This window comes from Panthera uncia (genome assembly GCF_023721935.1).
Source record: "Panthera uncia isolate 11264 chromosome C1 unlocalized genomic scaffold, Puncia_PCG_1.0 HiC_scaffold_3, whole genome shotgun sequence".
Taxonomy (NCBI): Eukaryota; Metazoa; Chordata; class Mammalia; order Carnivora; family Felidae; genus Panthera; species Panthera uncia.
The window spans coordinates 7,846,068-7,862,730 of NW_026057584.1; the positions used below are offsets into that span (position 1 = coordinate 7,846,068).

Consider the following 16,663-nt stretch of genomic DNA (forward strand, 5'->3'; position numbering starts at 1 on the left):
CATAAGTGGACTATGATAGGGTTATATCCATTCTAAGGGGTGGTCTCTGAAAAGAGAGTAGAGCAGAAACTTCCTCCCTGTAAGCAGAACTTCAAGCAATATATCCATGGTCTACTTTGGCTGAAGAAACATGGCCTGATGAGCAGTTGCTACAAGTTTAGCAGATCACAGGGAGCTGAAAGAAGAAAGACTGGAGTACTGGTGACAAGGACATCTGGGGAAGAGACATGGGCATGAAATGGGCCTACTGAAATGAACCCAGAGTATGACTGTTTGTGTTCCATAAGAATGCTCAGCAAAAGACTTCCACTGTGGAAGCAGGACGATTTGTCCCGAGAATGTCAACCAACCTCCTTCCCCAACCATTGCAGTGTTTGCTCAATGGGAATAAAAACAAGGTACAAAGCAGCAGAAAATTAGCTCCACAGCATAAACTTCCTCTCACTAATGAGGACCTGACTACCACACCTGCAGGATGCCAGTATGCCAGCAGCAACCAGCTCTGAGCCTCTGATTCAGAACCACAGCAAGAAGACCCACCAACTACTTGATAGCAGATTGAGTTTGCTGAGCTCTTCTGTGATAGAGAGGGCAGTTACTTCTCTCTACTGAAAGAAACACTAACTCTGGATTTGGGTTTGCTACCTTCATTTGGTCCACCCATCTTGCTTATAGAAACGCAACCCACAGATTTACCAAATTATCTTTTAAACTATTATATTACTCAACACTGTACGTAATTGAGGATTTAGTCTTCCAGAAGTAGCAAAGCTCACTGAATTGCACGGATTAGAATGGTGTAATAGCGTACTAATGAACTAAATTGGAAGGCAACATCTTATGAGGCTGGACTGCTATCCTCTAGGATATAATGTTGCTCTTAGTATCCTAGATTCAAGCATATGGTCTGGGAACCAAGAGTTCATGGGAGGAGTTGGGCCTTTCAATATCATATTTAAGACCCATTCCCAATAATACTCACCTCTACAACTGAAAGATTTTAATATTGCTAGGGCTATAGTCATGATTCCTCTGAATTGGAAGCTAGACTCCCAATTGATAAAACAAGGCACAAAGTATACTACCCATTTCCTGGGGGGGAGAAACATATTTGCAATTCAAGCCAGTTGAGGGATGACTCAGAAGTAAAGATTCAAGAGTGGTGAGTAATAATGCAGAGAAGTTAATCACAGATTATGTTGAGACATGAAATTGCCAATATATTTGACCATTTACCCATAAAACACAATTTCACATGATTCTACCCTAATGTATCACAAATCACATAAAATAATTAATTACACAAAATCAGATAGCATAGTTTCTGGGGATGTATAAAAAATGAGGTAGATCATAGGGAGAATGCAGAGAATGAAACTAGTGTGAAAAGAAACACATTCTTCTATGTGGTGAAAGCATCAGTAACAGTCTCTGTGAGGCAGACTTAAAACACTGGCCACCCTACTCTTAGCTGGTGATTCTAGAATGGCCAAAAATGATTATCTTATGCCTGAAGTGGGAAAGGGTCTAAACATTTGAACAAAAGACACTTTATAATATCCAACTTTTAAAATATAGTACTAAAATCTGGGAAGACACCATTATTTAAAGATGGGAAGGAGACATCCCAGACATTCCATTAAAAAAAAAATACTGCGTGTCAACAGGAAGAAAGAAACAAGGTAAAGAAATGGCAGAAGAAGAAAAAAAAAACATATTCTGTAAGTATGTGGCCACAGAAATTGGTATCTTGACCAAAGATATTCACAAGAATATATCACCACTATAAGGAAAGAGCTCAAAGATGCAAGTGCATATTAAAAACATTAATTTTACAAAAGGAAATAAAAACCTAGTGCTTTAGACCTAGGAAATAAGTAGAGAAGAAAAATAAAACCACTCCAGAATGAAGGTCATTTAAAAAAATTTTTTTAAGTTTATTTTTGAGAGACAAGAGAGACAGAGCACGAGGAGGGGGAGGGGCAGAGAGAGAGGGAGACACAGGATCTGAAGGAGGCTCCAGGCTCTGAGCTGTCAGCACAGAGCCTGACGCTGGGCTCGAACCCACGAACTGTGAGATCATGACCTGAGCCAAAGTCAGTTGCTTAACTGATGGAGCCACCCAGGCGCCCCAAGTGAAGGTCATTTTTGATGGAGGTAACTAAGGAAGGAGGTAACTAATGAAGACTAACTCTGAAAAAAAATAAGGTTCATTGAGAAAAAGCCTGAGAGAAGTGAGGAAGATGCAATTGGAAAGTACAAAGAGTGTTTTAAAGGATTACAGAGAAAACAGATAGATATGAAAGGCAGATGAAGGAGATCCAACTTTGGAATAAGGGGTATTCCTGAAGGAACTAGATATATGGAATAGAAAACATTTTCCATGCCATTAAGACAACTTTCCTGAAATAAAAGAAATTTCACATAGAGAAAGTATATGCCATGTCTCAGGGAAAACTAATACAGAAAATCACCCCTGAAACATAGCCTAGTGAAGCCTACTGGACTTTGAAGATGAAGATTTCTAAGTGCAAGAGCTCGAAGAATATAGTTCTCATAAACCTGTTCTGAAAAACTACTAGATGAAGAACTATGGCCTACCAATAAATGAAGAAATTTCCCCAAAAGACTAGTGCTGAGTACCGAATCCACCTCTGTGGGGGTGGGGCGGTGAAAAAGACGGAGGACAAAAGTAAGCTGGTAAAGGTGGACTTAATATTAATCGTCAGAACAAGTCATATCACTCACTGAATGTTAACTGAAGTTTAATGAAGAAAAATAGTTGTCTTTTATTTAGTTTTATTGGTGCTTTCTGTTCTGGAAAAATTTTTCACTAGACTCTATTTTGAATCCAAAGAATCTTGACTTGTTTACCAAAATTACAATACGGCTCGTAAAGACAAAATTATATTTTGGTTACAGCTTCCAAATGTAATCAATGACTCCAAGTTTCTATTAGTAGTAATTAACATTTATTTTACTAAGTTCCAAAGAACATTTCTCAAGTACCTTATTTAAATAAATTTATTATAGATTTTCACCGGAGATAGAATTGACAGCACCATAGCCAGGATAGCCTGCAGGAGATAAAAATCTAACCAGTCAGCATGCTGAAAGAGCTCAAGCATTTGGCTTTGGATGTCCCAGAAAAAATCTTATGCTATTTTACTCGTAAATTCTGCTGCCACCCTAAAAACCAGAATACCTTGGGATCTAAACAGAAGCATGACCTACTAGGGAACTGACTTATATACATTGCCTATTTGTCTTACAGAAGGGTTTGCTTTCATTTTTTAATTTTGGTGTAAATTTTACTTAAAATGAATACTGCAGGTAAAATTCCCTTCTATATGTTATAGTTCCAATATTATAGCTTTCTAGGTAGTTTCTGTCTTCATTGTCTTAAAAGATCGCAACACCTGCTTTTGGACAACTATGATTCAAAGTTGCATCAAAATGTCTGGCCAATTCTCTTAAAAACCACACTTGAGGTTTTTAAACCACACTTAAAAACCACTACTCTGCATTAAAATATGTCCTTCAAAGGGTGCCTGGGTGGCTCAGTTGGTTAAGCTCAGGTCATGATCTTGCAGTTCATGGGTTTGGGCCCATGTAGGGCTCTGTGCTGACAACTCAGAGCCTGGAGCCTGCTTTGGATTCTCCTTGCTCTCTGTTCCTCTCCCACTCATGCTCTGTCTCTCAAAAATAAACATTAAAACATTTTTCTGTAAATGTCCTTCAAAAATAACGTTGAAATTCATAGCCAAGAGGACCATAAGGAGACATGATAACAAATAAATGTGTAGGTATCCTGGAACAGAAAAAGGACATTCAATTTTTAAAACTCCAGGATTTCTGAGTACAAGTATGGATGTCAGTTAATAATGTTATCAGCACTGGCTCATTAGTTGTAACAAATGTACCATACTAATATGTTACAAATAGGGGAAACTAGGTCCAGGGGTACATAAGAACTATAAGAACTGGGGTGCCTGGTTGGCTCAGTTGGTTGGGCGACTGACTTCGGCTCAGGTCATGATCTCGCGGTTCATGAGTTCGAGCCCTGCGTCAGGCTCTGTGCTGACAGCTCAGAGCCTGGAGCCTGCTTCAGATTCTGTGTCTCCCCCTCTCTCTGCCCCTCCGCTGCTCACACTCTGTGTCTGTCTCTCAATAATAAATAAACGTTAAAAAAGATTAAAAAAAAAAAAGAACTATAAGAACAAAAGAAATGTACAAAGATATAGTATAATTTAACTATGTAAAAACATTTATGAGAAGATTGATGGGGAATAGCTAAAAATGGCATTAATTATTTTAGAAAGGGAGGATTATGAATGACTTTTTTCTCATTTTCTAAACTTCCTTTAATATTTTAACTTTTTTTAAAATTTAAAAAGTATAGGAACATTTATTACAATCTAATAAAAACTTGTGATGCCCAGTACTGGTTGCCCACCCAACATTCATTTCCCTCTTCCTCCTTTCTAACAGAAACCTAATCTTTTTCATATAGGGAACATCTCATTTTCAGCTCCAGAGGCAGATCTTCATTATTCTAATGAAATCAGGATGTGGTTCCACTGGAGACTGTTATCAATATCATGGTTGGTGGATAGGATCTCCCCCTTCCCTGTTGTATGTGATCTAGAAAGCATGTAGTCTGACCATACTGGCGGCTGTCTTCACTACCATGAAGAACCTTCTACTAGACCACTGAAGACAACAAAGGGGAACCTGACAACATCACAAAGTCACTGACTATACTGGGCCCTGGAGCTCGCAACAACCTCTGGATTCCCACTTCTGTAAAAAAATATGTTCCCTTAACGTTTAAATCATTTCAGGTCAGGGTTTTCCACCACCTGGTGGTAAAACCATCCTAACTAATATAAAGTATTTTAAAATATCTTTCATGAGAAGCAAACTTCTCCTTCTCTTCCTTCATTCTGAAACAAAAAATGTAACACACTTATTATAAAAAATAAAGTCTCAGGACTGTTCACATCATATATCTTGCAGGCATTCACTAAATATTGACAAGGTACTATTGGTTCTAGAGCATAAAAATACTACAAGTTGCTCCTTCCTTAAGCAATGTATTTCTATCTTAAAGGCACTCCCTTTATGGCTTCCATGTTGAAGCAGGCCCACAAAACATAAACCAAGTTCATTTCAACTTCATGGAATATAGCGGCAAGGCCAGGAAGCCACCCTGTCCTCCAGAGCAAATCTCTCTCCTCAATGCTATCACTGTCCTTTGTTAGATCTCCTTTCTGGCACATGCCACTTTCTAACTGTATCATAGTGCTTTGGGTACATCTCTACTTACCAGCAGATGAAAAGGGTCATCCTAAAGAGAATAAACATTATTTCTGTATCTTACTCTGAGTCTTAATCATCCTAGGTGCCTAACAGATGATGGTTTAGTGAATAAAATAAACGAATTAACGCTTTAGGGCCTGGAAAAAGGGCATCTATTCCTCCTTGAAACTCCAAAGGGAAAGTAAGAAAACTGAAGATAGTAAAAACAAACAAATAAAACCCAAAGACACGTATTTAGGTATTTTGAGTCCTTTAATAACTAGCTGCCACATTAGCAAAATTATTAATACTATCCTTTAAAAAACATCAGGAAAAATTAAAAAATGCCTGCTATTATTACTTTCATTCAAAATTGCACTTTCATCACTTATTAGTGTGGAAAATATCTTCTCTCCAATTGTAAGTTGCCAGTTTAGGAAGATAAGAAAAGGAAATAAAAGTTGTAGGGATTAGAATGGAAGAAACTTGTCATTACTCACCAATGATGTGATTACCTGCACAGAAATTCCAAAGGAAACTATGTCCAAACTATTAGAATTAATAACAGGATTTAGCAAGTGGCTGGATACAGCATTAATATACAAAAGTTAATTATAATTCTATACACCAGAACCAAAAAGTTGGAAAATGCAATTTGAAAATGCAAAAAGTTGGAAAATGTTCAGAACTTAACATTAATAACATGAAAAAACAAGTCATAAACTGTTGAGAAGATATTTTCCCTACCAATAACTGTTAAAAAGATTACTTCCTAGAATGTTTTTTAGCTCCAAATCAAATAACAGCCCAATAAAAAAATGCTAAATAAAATGAGTGGGTGAAAGTTTAATTGGATAGTCTCAAAAAAATCTCCCAAATACAATAAATTACAAGGGAAAAAAAAGTATGTTATTCTGGCAGGTACTTCCTTAGCCAAGAGATCAAGGTTAACATCACCAGTAATACATACTGACATGTACTCCCTGATGTGACACACACTGCCTTTGTGATGTCTTTCCCAACAATGCTTAATCTCAGTCTACTCATGAGAAAACATTAGACCAGCCAAACTGAAAAACATTCTACAAAATCAAAAGTGTGAAGCCATGAAAGACAAAGCTGACAAATTGTCACAAACTGGAACAACTACAGCAATATCACAACTAACTGCAATGTAGGATTCTGGACCAGTTTCTCAAACTGGAAAGGATGTTAGTGGAAAAATTTGCAAGATATGAATAAGTTCTATACTTTAATAAGTATACCAATGTTACTAATCATACCAATGTTAATTTCTTAGTTTTCATAAATGTTTTATGGTACCGTAAGGTGCTAACATAAGGAGAAGCTGGGTAAAAGTCTATAGGAACTCTGTACTATGTTTGCAATTTCTATAAATTTATCCAAACAAAAAATTAACTGTGAAAAAAATATAAAAAATATAAGGACATTTTCTAGAAGAGAAAACATAATGATCATAAAAATAGGAAAAGATGCTCAATCTCATTAGTAATTTGGAAAATATAAATTAAGATCATCAGATACCATTTTATACCCACTTGAATGGCAAAAATGGAAGAATCTAGCTATATCCAGTGCTGGTAAGAATGTGAAGAAACAGAAACTCATACTAGTAGAACTAAAAATGGGCACAGCCGCTTTGGAAAATGGTTCAGGTACAAAGTTGTTAAGTTTAACATGCACGTGGGTGTGATGTGGTCATTTTACTCTTAAGTAGAGTCTAGAGAAACTTTAGTTGGTAAGCACTGATATGTTCATAGGAGCATTATTTCTAAGAGCAAAACCTCAGTTCAACCCAAATATCCACTGCTAGATAAGTAAATTGTGGTATATTTCAGGAAATGGAAATACTACAAATTAAAATGAATGAAATACATGAATATATTTTAGAAACAATGTTAAATAAAAAAAAGCAAGTCACAGAAGCATGTAGCACGGTATTTTTGGTAAGGTTTAGAAACAAGCAAAACTAGTACTTTTAAGGATAATAAATATGGGCAAATCATAAAGAAAAGCACATGTTGATTAGCATGTTTGAGAAAGCGGTTACCTCTTGGGGAAAAAAAATAGTGGTTAGGGTACAGAAGATCATAGGACGCTTCAACAATATTGCAATGTAATTCCTAATCTGGGTACTGAGTTCATGGGTTGGTTTTAATATGAAAATTCAAAAATTACATAAGTATTACATATGTACTTTTGTTTGTGAAACATACTTTGCAATGAATGTTAACAAATATTTTAAAAACAATATTTTAGACAAATATACACCAAACCCTTAATAGTGATTATTTCTGGGGGTGAAATTCTAGAATTTTTTTTTACTTTCAGTGGTTCGTGTTTTAAATAATTTTAATAGTAAATGTATATGTATATATTTCAAAAAATTTTTTAAATTTTTTCTATTTTTGATATTACAATAAGTAGTTTTGAGATAGAAAGTTTTCCTCATTAATTTATTTAAAAAAAATGTTTAATGTTTATTTATTTTTGAGAGAGAGAGAGAGAGAGAGAGAGAGACAGAGCATGAGCGGTGGAGGGGCAGACAGAATCCAAAGCAGGCCCCAGGCCCTGAGCTGTCAGCACAGAGCCTGAAGCAGGGCTTGAACCCACGAATCGCGATACCATGACCTGAGCCAAAGTCACACACTTAACTGAGCCACCCAGGAGGCCCTCATTAGAGTAATTTATAAGGATTACCACCTCAATACTTCTCACTCACCAGGCTCCTCCACAAATACTGTTCCCATTCACAATCAATGATATTACAACTGCGTCCTACTGTAAAATTAATCGGGACAGTGCTGAAACAATATTCCTAACTTCCTGTAGTTAATAGGTGGGGGTTATGTGTGCACGTAAGAATTTTATATAAATTCTTATATAAATTCAGCATTAGGTCCAGGTCATGTTCAAGTGAAAAACTTACTGAAGTAAGGGACCAGCTATAGATATAAGAAATTAAGCAAGAAAGTCTCTCAAATTGGCCTCTTTGCCTTAAAGAAAATAGGGACACTGAACAGTCAACGTTAGCGTTCTAAACCATTCATCGTCCTTTCTCTATCACACATTCTTATAGAGTTTGAGCCTTAAAACAAGGCCACACACAGGAGGCCAAGCCAGACAGTCTTGTAGTGATTATCCCTCAAATAAATGCTCTCGTGCATGCTGGCCCATGTTGGAAACTCCATGCAAACAGGTACAACGATATCAGATCCCTGAGAACCTTCAAGTGGAGCACAAATATCAGCTAGACCTGAGCCCAGAAGTTCAGTAACAGCACACAGAAAGGAAAGTGTGGCAAATACACCATGTCTTTGGCTGTATATGTTACATATTATTTTCTAAAATCAGGAGAAGAGACGTTATTTTCCATTTTTCTGGCTCATCAACATGACACAGGAGAAAACAGCAAGTAAGGAATGGGGACTTTAGGAATGTGGGCAGGTCAGTGAAAACAGACAACGGAATGTGGAAAAGAAGAAAGGCTCAAAAATACCACGTGATTTTAGGGAAGACCCTGAAGCTTGAGACTGAAGAGCCAAATGTCAATGTGAAGGGAGCAAAGAGGAGGATGCAAGCATTTAAGGACTTTAAGAGAAGGCTCACGGTAGCTAAGGTTCTCTCCTACCTTAAAATAGTATTTTCGAGAAGAGGCACTAGCAGTTGAGGATGAAGCTGACAACCACGGAAGAAGTGTTAATGACCGCACACAGCGCGAGGGAAAGAACAATTTGGCACCAAAGCCTGGCTCAGAACCACTGTCGTCCTCCACCCCTTTTGCCTCTGCTCCGCTCTGACCAGGATGCTCTCGATGTTGAAGACCCAGCTTTTTCCAAAGATGGTCCTTCCAGGCCACCAGGTGGAGCCCAACAGTCACACAAAAAAAGAGCCCTTTCCTCAGCCTGATTTGCGTTTTGTCTCTCAGCCAGGGCAAGTGATACTGTGCCCCCACCCCGGAAAGGACTTAGATAAAGTCTAAGTTTCAAGTTCATAGGATTATATAACTCAGCCTCTTCTTCAGAAGAGTCTTCAAATAAAGAACATACTCTTGATCAGGTGAAATACTCCTTTCGCACAGAGGGAAAGATTAGACGGAGCTATTTTTCAATTTGCTACTCTTGTAGGCTATGCCTCAATGAAACTAATTTCTCCTGTTTTTTTCTACCAACCTAGTTACTATCTCACTCTCCTACTAAATACAATTTAGTATAATTTAACGACCATCCCCCTAATTTAGATCTACCTTATAAGAAATTCAGTATCTGTCAAACTGAATGGAATGTTAAAGGATATTTGTTTCCAACAGTCAACAAATATATATTTCTAATTGGTAACTGGCACTTTACTGGTCAAAGCTGGGAGATGAAGATACCAGAACAGATCACCCGTCCCCCTGACGAACCACTTCCTCCTCTTCCACATGTGTCATCAATCAGAACTTCCCTTTCCCTCCCTTCATCTCACCCAGCCACTCTCTCCAATGGAAGCTGCTGTCCTTCACTCTCATTCAAATGAACAGCACCGTGACTCCTTCTCAATTCCTCTATTTCAATAGCCTCCCATTAAACCTAGACAATCCCAAGTTCAACCCTAAATTTCTCAAGCCTGCTATACCTGCACTGACCTACTTATTTTTCCTCCTCCCTTAAAGCTACCAAAGTTTGCTAGAGCAAATAACATTAACGTGTCTGTTTGCTCTAGGTCAGTTCAAGTTATAGATCTTCATTTAGTCTAAAGTGCTGCCACGAAACACTACCACGTTCCTCACAGTAGCTGCTCTAAAACTTTTCCATTTTCTTCAAGATTTATCCTTAAATATTCAAGAAGAAGAACCATAACAAATCTAGAAGAGAGTGACCACAGTATCTCCATGCTATGACATCCTGGAAGGGAAGGCTGTGATTATAAACTCTAGACTTTAGGACAGGAGATTTCACAAAGGTCTGAGAAAATATAGGCATGAATTCCACTGCAGGACTTTCTAAAGGGAAAGATGCTTTAAGAGGGTTGGGAAGCTCTTAAAACTGTAAATCTGATTACATAATTACAGATCATTCCAGCGAGGAAGCCACTGTGGCTTTTTAAGTATCTTGGACAAAAGCCTAGTACTAAATAGGAAGAGTATTAAATACGTTGTGATGCATAACAAAAAGCAGTGATCCCTCAAAGCCAGCAAGGGTTCACTAAGAACGATTACCTTCAGGTTTTTGCTAGCATTATAGGATGAAGAGTACAGAAAATGTGACAGGTGTGATGTACAGAAGTAAACAAGGCTGAACTGAGGTATCTCATGACAGTTCTGGGAACAAGATGAAAAATAACTTTCTAACACCCAAAGGTCTCCAGTACTGTAATAGTCTTTGGGCTGTCCATCACAGGAGGCACCAAAGTGGCACGAGGGGTGCCAGAGAAGCAATGCTTACCCGGAAGGGGGCACCAAAATTGATGGCCTCCTTAAGGCCACTGAACCAGCCAGCAAATGTTCACTGAGTATCCTTGTCCTAAAGGAACTCATGGCCAAGTAAATAACTTACATAAGCAATTACAATACAAACAGGCCAGAGTGATAATAACAGTAGCATTACAGACTATGGGAGCACCCAGGAGGGAGGAATCAGGGAACATTTTTCAAGTAGACAACGGAGTTAAGTTTAAAAGTGGAGTATTTCACTAAACAAATAGCAGGGAGAGGAGAAAGCCACTGCTGGGAAAGGAAGTGTGGTGTGTAAGAGTCTGGAGCTACGAACACACACAGCCAGCCTGGGAAACAGCAAGCAATGAGGCATAAGACAAGGGCATGGTAGGAGCTGAAGCTGCCCGCAGTGCACTGTGGTTCAACACCATTGTCATCTCCCCAACGACACTCAAGTCAGAGGCCTGCAAGTTCATCCACAGTTCTGTCCTTCTCATTCATGCCCCATTTCTAATTGGTGAGCACATCTAGGGGATTTCACCTCCCTTCTCTCCCCCTGAATCTTGTCACTCCTTTTGCTTCCTTCACGGCAACCCATTTACTCCAGGTTCTCCCCGTCTCCTCTCTGTTAATACGACAGATTGTGAGGACTGCTTGCCTTCAGTCACGTCCCCTCCTGTCCACTCCAGACTCTCAGGCAGAGTGATCTTCCAGCAAAGGGGCTTCCGTTCTCTCAGGAACAATCCTAGATTTCTCCCTTCACCCACCTCCTCTAAACTTCCCGAAAACGACTTTATTCCTATATTCTACTTCATACGATAATTAGAGGTCAAAGAGACAGGCCATTCAATCTGTTTACTTTATCCACACTTGTTCCCAGAGACTCAAGTCCCACACAGTCCCTACCAATTAGGCGGTGGGCCATGGGACCTTGGACCACTACCTCTGGTTAAAACTACTGATCAGGGCAAATACCTGTCTCAGGCTAGACCGATAAGATTTTTCTACCCTAGAAATTCTGTATCGTGACCTAGACTTCAGTATGTGACCTGCAGAGGACTGGCAGTACCACTGGGGGCTGTGTAGGCTACTGACAGGTAGCCGGCTGCTGCGTAGAGAGAGGCAGAACAATCCAGCTCACGTGCAGACAGGGGTACAGAAAAGATGCCATGTGGTGGTGGGACTTGTCAGGGTCGTTGAGAGAGCAGCTGTGATTCCTCTGCCACCTTGTGAGTTCTGAGCTCCTCATGAGGCCTGCCTCCATTTCCTGCCCTTGGTTTTAGGAGAACCACTAGTTTCTCATACTAATTTCCACTTTTATTTAAATTAGCTCAAGGAGGATTCCATTTCTTAGAGTCAAATTAATCCTATGACACTTATGTACAGTCCCTCTGCGTTAGGCTATTGTTTCTTTGAATAAAAAAAACCATACCCTGTTTACCGTTGTACTTCTCACACAGTGACTTACACACAGTTGATCAACACCTGTCTCCTGAACTGAATTTAACTGCAGAAGAAGTAAATGACTTTGGACTTAAATAATGGGTAGCAATTACACAGACAGAAGAAGTTCAAAACTTTTACGAGCAGAGTGCAGGGGCAGGGAAGAAATTCAGAGGGAAGCCACTTTGGCTAAGCTCTGTTTTCAGGCATAGTTTCTGGGGAAGTTAACCACAAACACTCACATCCATGGCAAGTACTACCTTCACACACTCCTGGTCAAAACCTGGCAAAGATGAGAGAGGAAACCCAGGCAGTCCTAGCACAGCATGTTCTGATTGGGAAGCCTTGACCTTAGTTCCTAAAGATCAGTAGTGACAGCCAGAGCGAAATGGCAAAGGCAGGACCCCCACCAGGCCCAACAGCTGCGGCCCGCACCCCTCAGGAGAGACACGGCATCTGAGGACTGTATCATGAAAACCTACCACATTTTCTTGCTTTCTTAAGATAAATTTTCTCTTCTTCACAAAGATCTTAAAAGGCATATTTACAAAATGACAAATTCTAATGTCTTTATACTAAGTTTTCCATCTAAGTATATTTTTATTTTGAGAAGTACATGATTAATATATGGCTATTATTTTAAAATGGTCTTTCTTTACATTCAGCAAATATTCTTGCTGCTTCGAAGGCTTGACTCCTTTTTCAATTGTAATTTACCCACAAGGAAAGAGTTCTTGATGAAGTAATGGCTCAGCTGTGAAAAAGGAACCTGTAAGACCATTCCAGCAATAAGAGAAACTCACATCATAAAGATTTCTTGACTACACCCATACAACTCGATAACTAAGGAAGCAGTCCAATCAAGTACACACAATGGGATATGACAGAAAGGCAGATAAAAGACAAGGCTGGATTTCCTGCTGTGATGGGAAGTCTTCCCTTTTCGCTGCCAGGCAGAGTGCAGCAGGCACAATCAACAGGGGCCAGGTGGCGCAGACATTATCAGGCCATTTGGAGTTGATGGTGAGAAACTGGCAAGCCTCAGAGAAGGGCTAGTTAGGACTCAAGGGGTTGACGTCACTTCTGGATAATGAGTTAGGCATAAAAATGATATTGCGATCACTCCACTTAAGAGGAAAAAAAACAGAAAGAAAGTACAATTGTTTCTGAGTGGCCCTGAGATCATATTATTCACATTGATCTCCATATCACTGAAAAAGTGGCACAGGACAGTATCTCTTAAATGGCATGAGGTGTGACACATGGATTTGATTTGGCTTCCTTTGCTAGGCATAAGAGGTCCAATGAAGAGATCCAATGAAAGTGGTACATTGTGGCCATGCCTTCAGTGTTGGCCCTCATAACCACAGGACACTCCCAGAAGGGCCAGTCCCGTACAAGTCAGATGACTAACAAGCAAGTCACCAAACTGGCTTAAAAGTAAGTGTGAGAACAAACTTTTCTAGCTTGTACACCTTTATTTTTATTTTGTGTGAAGCATAAACCGGGCTCCATCCATAATAAAGGGCTAAAAATATAGCTAAAATTTATCATTGTTTTTCTTTCAAAATGAATACAGTTGTAAGAAAACAGGTACAGCATTTGATCAAACAGCTGGGTCCAGCAGTTTCTTCAGATCAGAACTGTTCAATTGGCTACCCATGATGATCTCTGACTACATAATCTATATTTAAGTTAGACTGGTTCCTGACAGCTTCCATGAAAATAGGGTACCCTTTCCTACTTACGGTCAGGTAATTTAATTCTTAATGCCCTAAGTAAAACCTCCTTAGGATCAATACCAAAAAGCACATCATTAAAATATACCTTCATGTTTATAATTTAAAGCATGGAAGACTGGGGGCCTCTGAAATGCCTGGAATTTTGCATATTTTAACACTAGCGTCTAAAAGGAGGAGTCTGGTTGCTTGATGCAATAAATTCTTTGGAGTTCACAAGTACAAACAGGATTCATGACATAATAGGAAACAAGGAGAAGCTCAGAATGTGCTTATATTTTATGCCCCAAACCAAAAATAAAGTGACTGCCTGGCAATTCAAGGAACCTATAGGTGACCGGTCAAGGGGGTAGCTAAGAGCAATTTCTGAAAAACTCGGGCCCAAATATGCCAAGTACCCATGTTTTTTTAATCAAGAAATAATAAGTAAAATACACAAAAAAAGTTTACCAAAAGGCTACCTAAATCCGACTTCCATCTGGGATCTGTGGTTTTTCTTACCAAAGGTCACCTACCCCAGGGCAAAATTGCTGTCCTCCTTCCAGTCCACGATGCGGCAGATGAACAGTGTGTTGGCATAATCTTTAGGCCGGGTCACAAAGTCCTGGGGACAGTCCTTGAGAGGCACATAAATTCTAGGCACTCGGTGGTCCGAGGGAGAAAACAGGGCATATTTCCTAAACAGTTCACTGTTCTTATCAGCCAAGAGTTTGAGAAAGCCCGTTGCTGCTCGGGAATGTTTTTTGTCCAAGATGTAAACCACCTGAAAACACCAAAGATAGAGTCAAATGTTGTTTATCTACAGCACTGGATAACAGCTGGGAGAAGTCAGCAGGATATTATTTGGTCAACTAGCTGGGCCTGCAATTTTTCTAGGTCCAAATGAAGTGCTGCTTGCTGAGGCTCCGTGACTAAGTAATCCACGTTTAAGCTGCAACAACTTAAGGGTCCAGTGAGCATATTTATCCAATGAAAACTATGCAACACAAGGATGAATTAGATGGAAGTGTTTTTATAACTGAGACCTACGTCTCAAGGACGTTCGGAAGACTCCAGAAGGGAAGCATGGCTCCAAGTATCTGCTCTGCATTACATTTTCCCCGCGTGAACACAGCAGTTGCTTTTTAAAAATGTTATTGAATATAAACAAGGAACTGGCCTTTTGAAGCTGAAAACCTTTAAACCTTCCTTCTTTCCAACATTAAACCCACTCTCTCATTTCACCAGGCAAAGACTCAGGCTACCACATCACTACAAGGACAGACTATTTCCACCAAGAGAGAAGCATTCTTGAAGAAAGTAAATCCCCTCACCCTCACCCACCCTGGGACGTTCTTCTTCCTGAAGTGTTCCCTCCACCCCCCACGGACGTTCCGCGCTTTGACCCCATTCACTGGAAGTATTCGCCAGCGTTCCACTTTGACCCCGGAGCACAGGTTCGGACAGCTGTTGAGCCGGCTGCTGCCCTTGTTCATGTCTCAGACTCCGTAAGGGCATTCAGCCTGTCCAGGGAGAACCTCCAGCCAGTCAGTGTGCCTCTCCTCTGCCCCAGGCACACCTGGCTGCCGCCCCACAAGGCACCTGTCCTCTCGTCCGGTCTCAGTCCCATGATAGGCTCTACATTCTCCTGACTCTTCCTTCCCCCTTGGAAAACACCATTCTGTTTTGAACAAGCTCTTGTGCCCTCTGTCAAGAGTCCTTGACCTGGTCCTCGCGTGTGCTTCTCTGTCACAAGGACTCTGTCTGTCCCAGGCCCTTTGGACAAAGGTTGCTCCTTCTCCACACACAGTCCCTCAATGAGGCATCTGTGTTTTCCTGTGCTGCACAGTCACACCCAGACCATTTACTTTTCTTGCCTCGTGCATACACCTGCATCCTTTTATGGTTCAGGCTGTCCCCTTCTTGTTACTGTCATCCATGGACCTCCTAGTCACTCTGCAACACCTGGCTTACATTTCCAGGTGAATGACTCAGCCAAGATCTATCTTGTCCTTACAGCCCCTGTATCTCTTCAATGCTGGTGGCCCTCCCTTCCATTTGATTTTAGCAACTCATCCTCATGGCCTCAGCATCCTCTGGGACTGATCCAGTCCTGATGGTCTCAGACTGACCCGTCATCCGGTTCCCTTATTCTTCTGTGCCCCTCCATGACTTCTTCACCACATCAAGACCGCTAGCGCCTTAACCCTAGCCTGTTGTCTGTGTCTGTTTGCTACTTCTTAGGCCTGAACCCCTTCCTACCTCTGAGGGACACATCACGTTCTGTCACTTCTGGTCCTCTCACCACCGTCGTGAGATGCCTCACCCCTCTTGCCCTTTCCACTGCACCCACCCTAAAAAATCCTCAATCCTGAGACAGTTCAGCCACTGCTATTCTCTACTCCAACACAAGCTACCGAGTCCGTCAAGACAGAATTACAATGACACAGATGGATACCATTACATATTCATGTTATACAACTGTTGCTCTAATCTCAAAATCTCTAGTATTTTTTACCTGTTCCCTGTCAGCACAATCTATAAGCCCCACTCTCTTGGTGATCCTCTCCTTCTAGGACTCCAATTATTTGAACGCTGAATCTATTGTATTGCCCACAACTTCCTGAAGCTCTGTTCATTTTTTTCAGCCTATTTTCTTTCCGTCCAGATTGGGTAAATTTTACTGATCTGTTCCCAAGTTAACTCATTTTATGCTGAATCACCTCTACTCTCCTACTGAGTTCATCCTGAAAGTATTTTATTT

General features: G+C 40.2%; 1 protein-coding gene across 1 annotated transcript in view; it reads right to left on the minus strand.

The window, feature by feature from the left end:
- The window catches only part of DIS3L2 (DIS3 like 3'-5' exoribonuclease 2), a 348,511-nt gene that overhangs the window by 175,993 nt on the left and 155,855 nt on the right, over window positions 1-16,663 (minus strand). Inside the window, exon 8 of the mRNA XM_049614679.1 lies at window positions 14,436-14,683. Coding sequence (XP_049470636.1) covers window positions 14,436-14,683 — 248 coding nt within the window. The remainder of the gene's footprint in view (window positions 1-14,435; window positions 14,684-16,663) is intronic.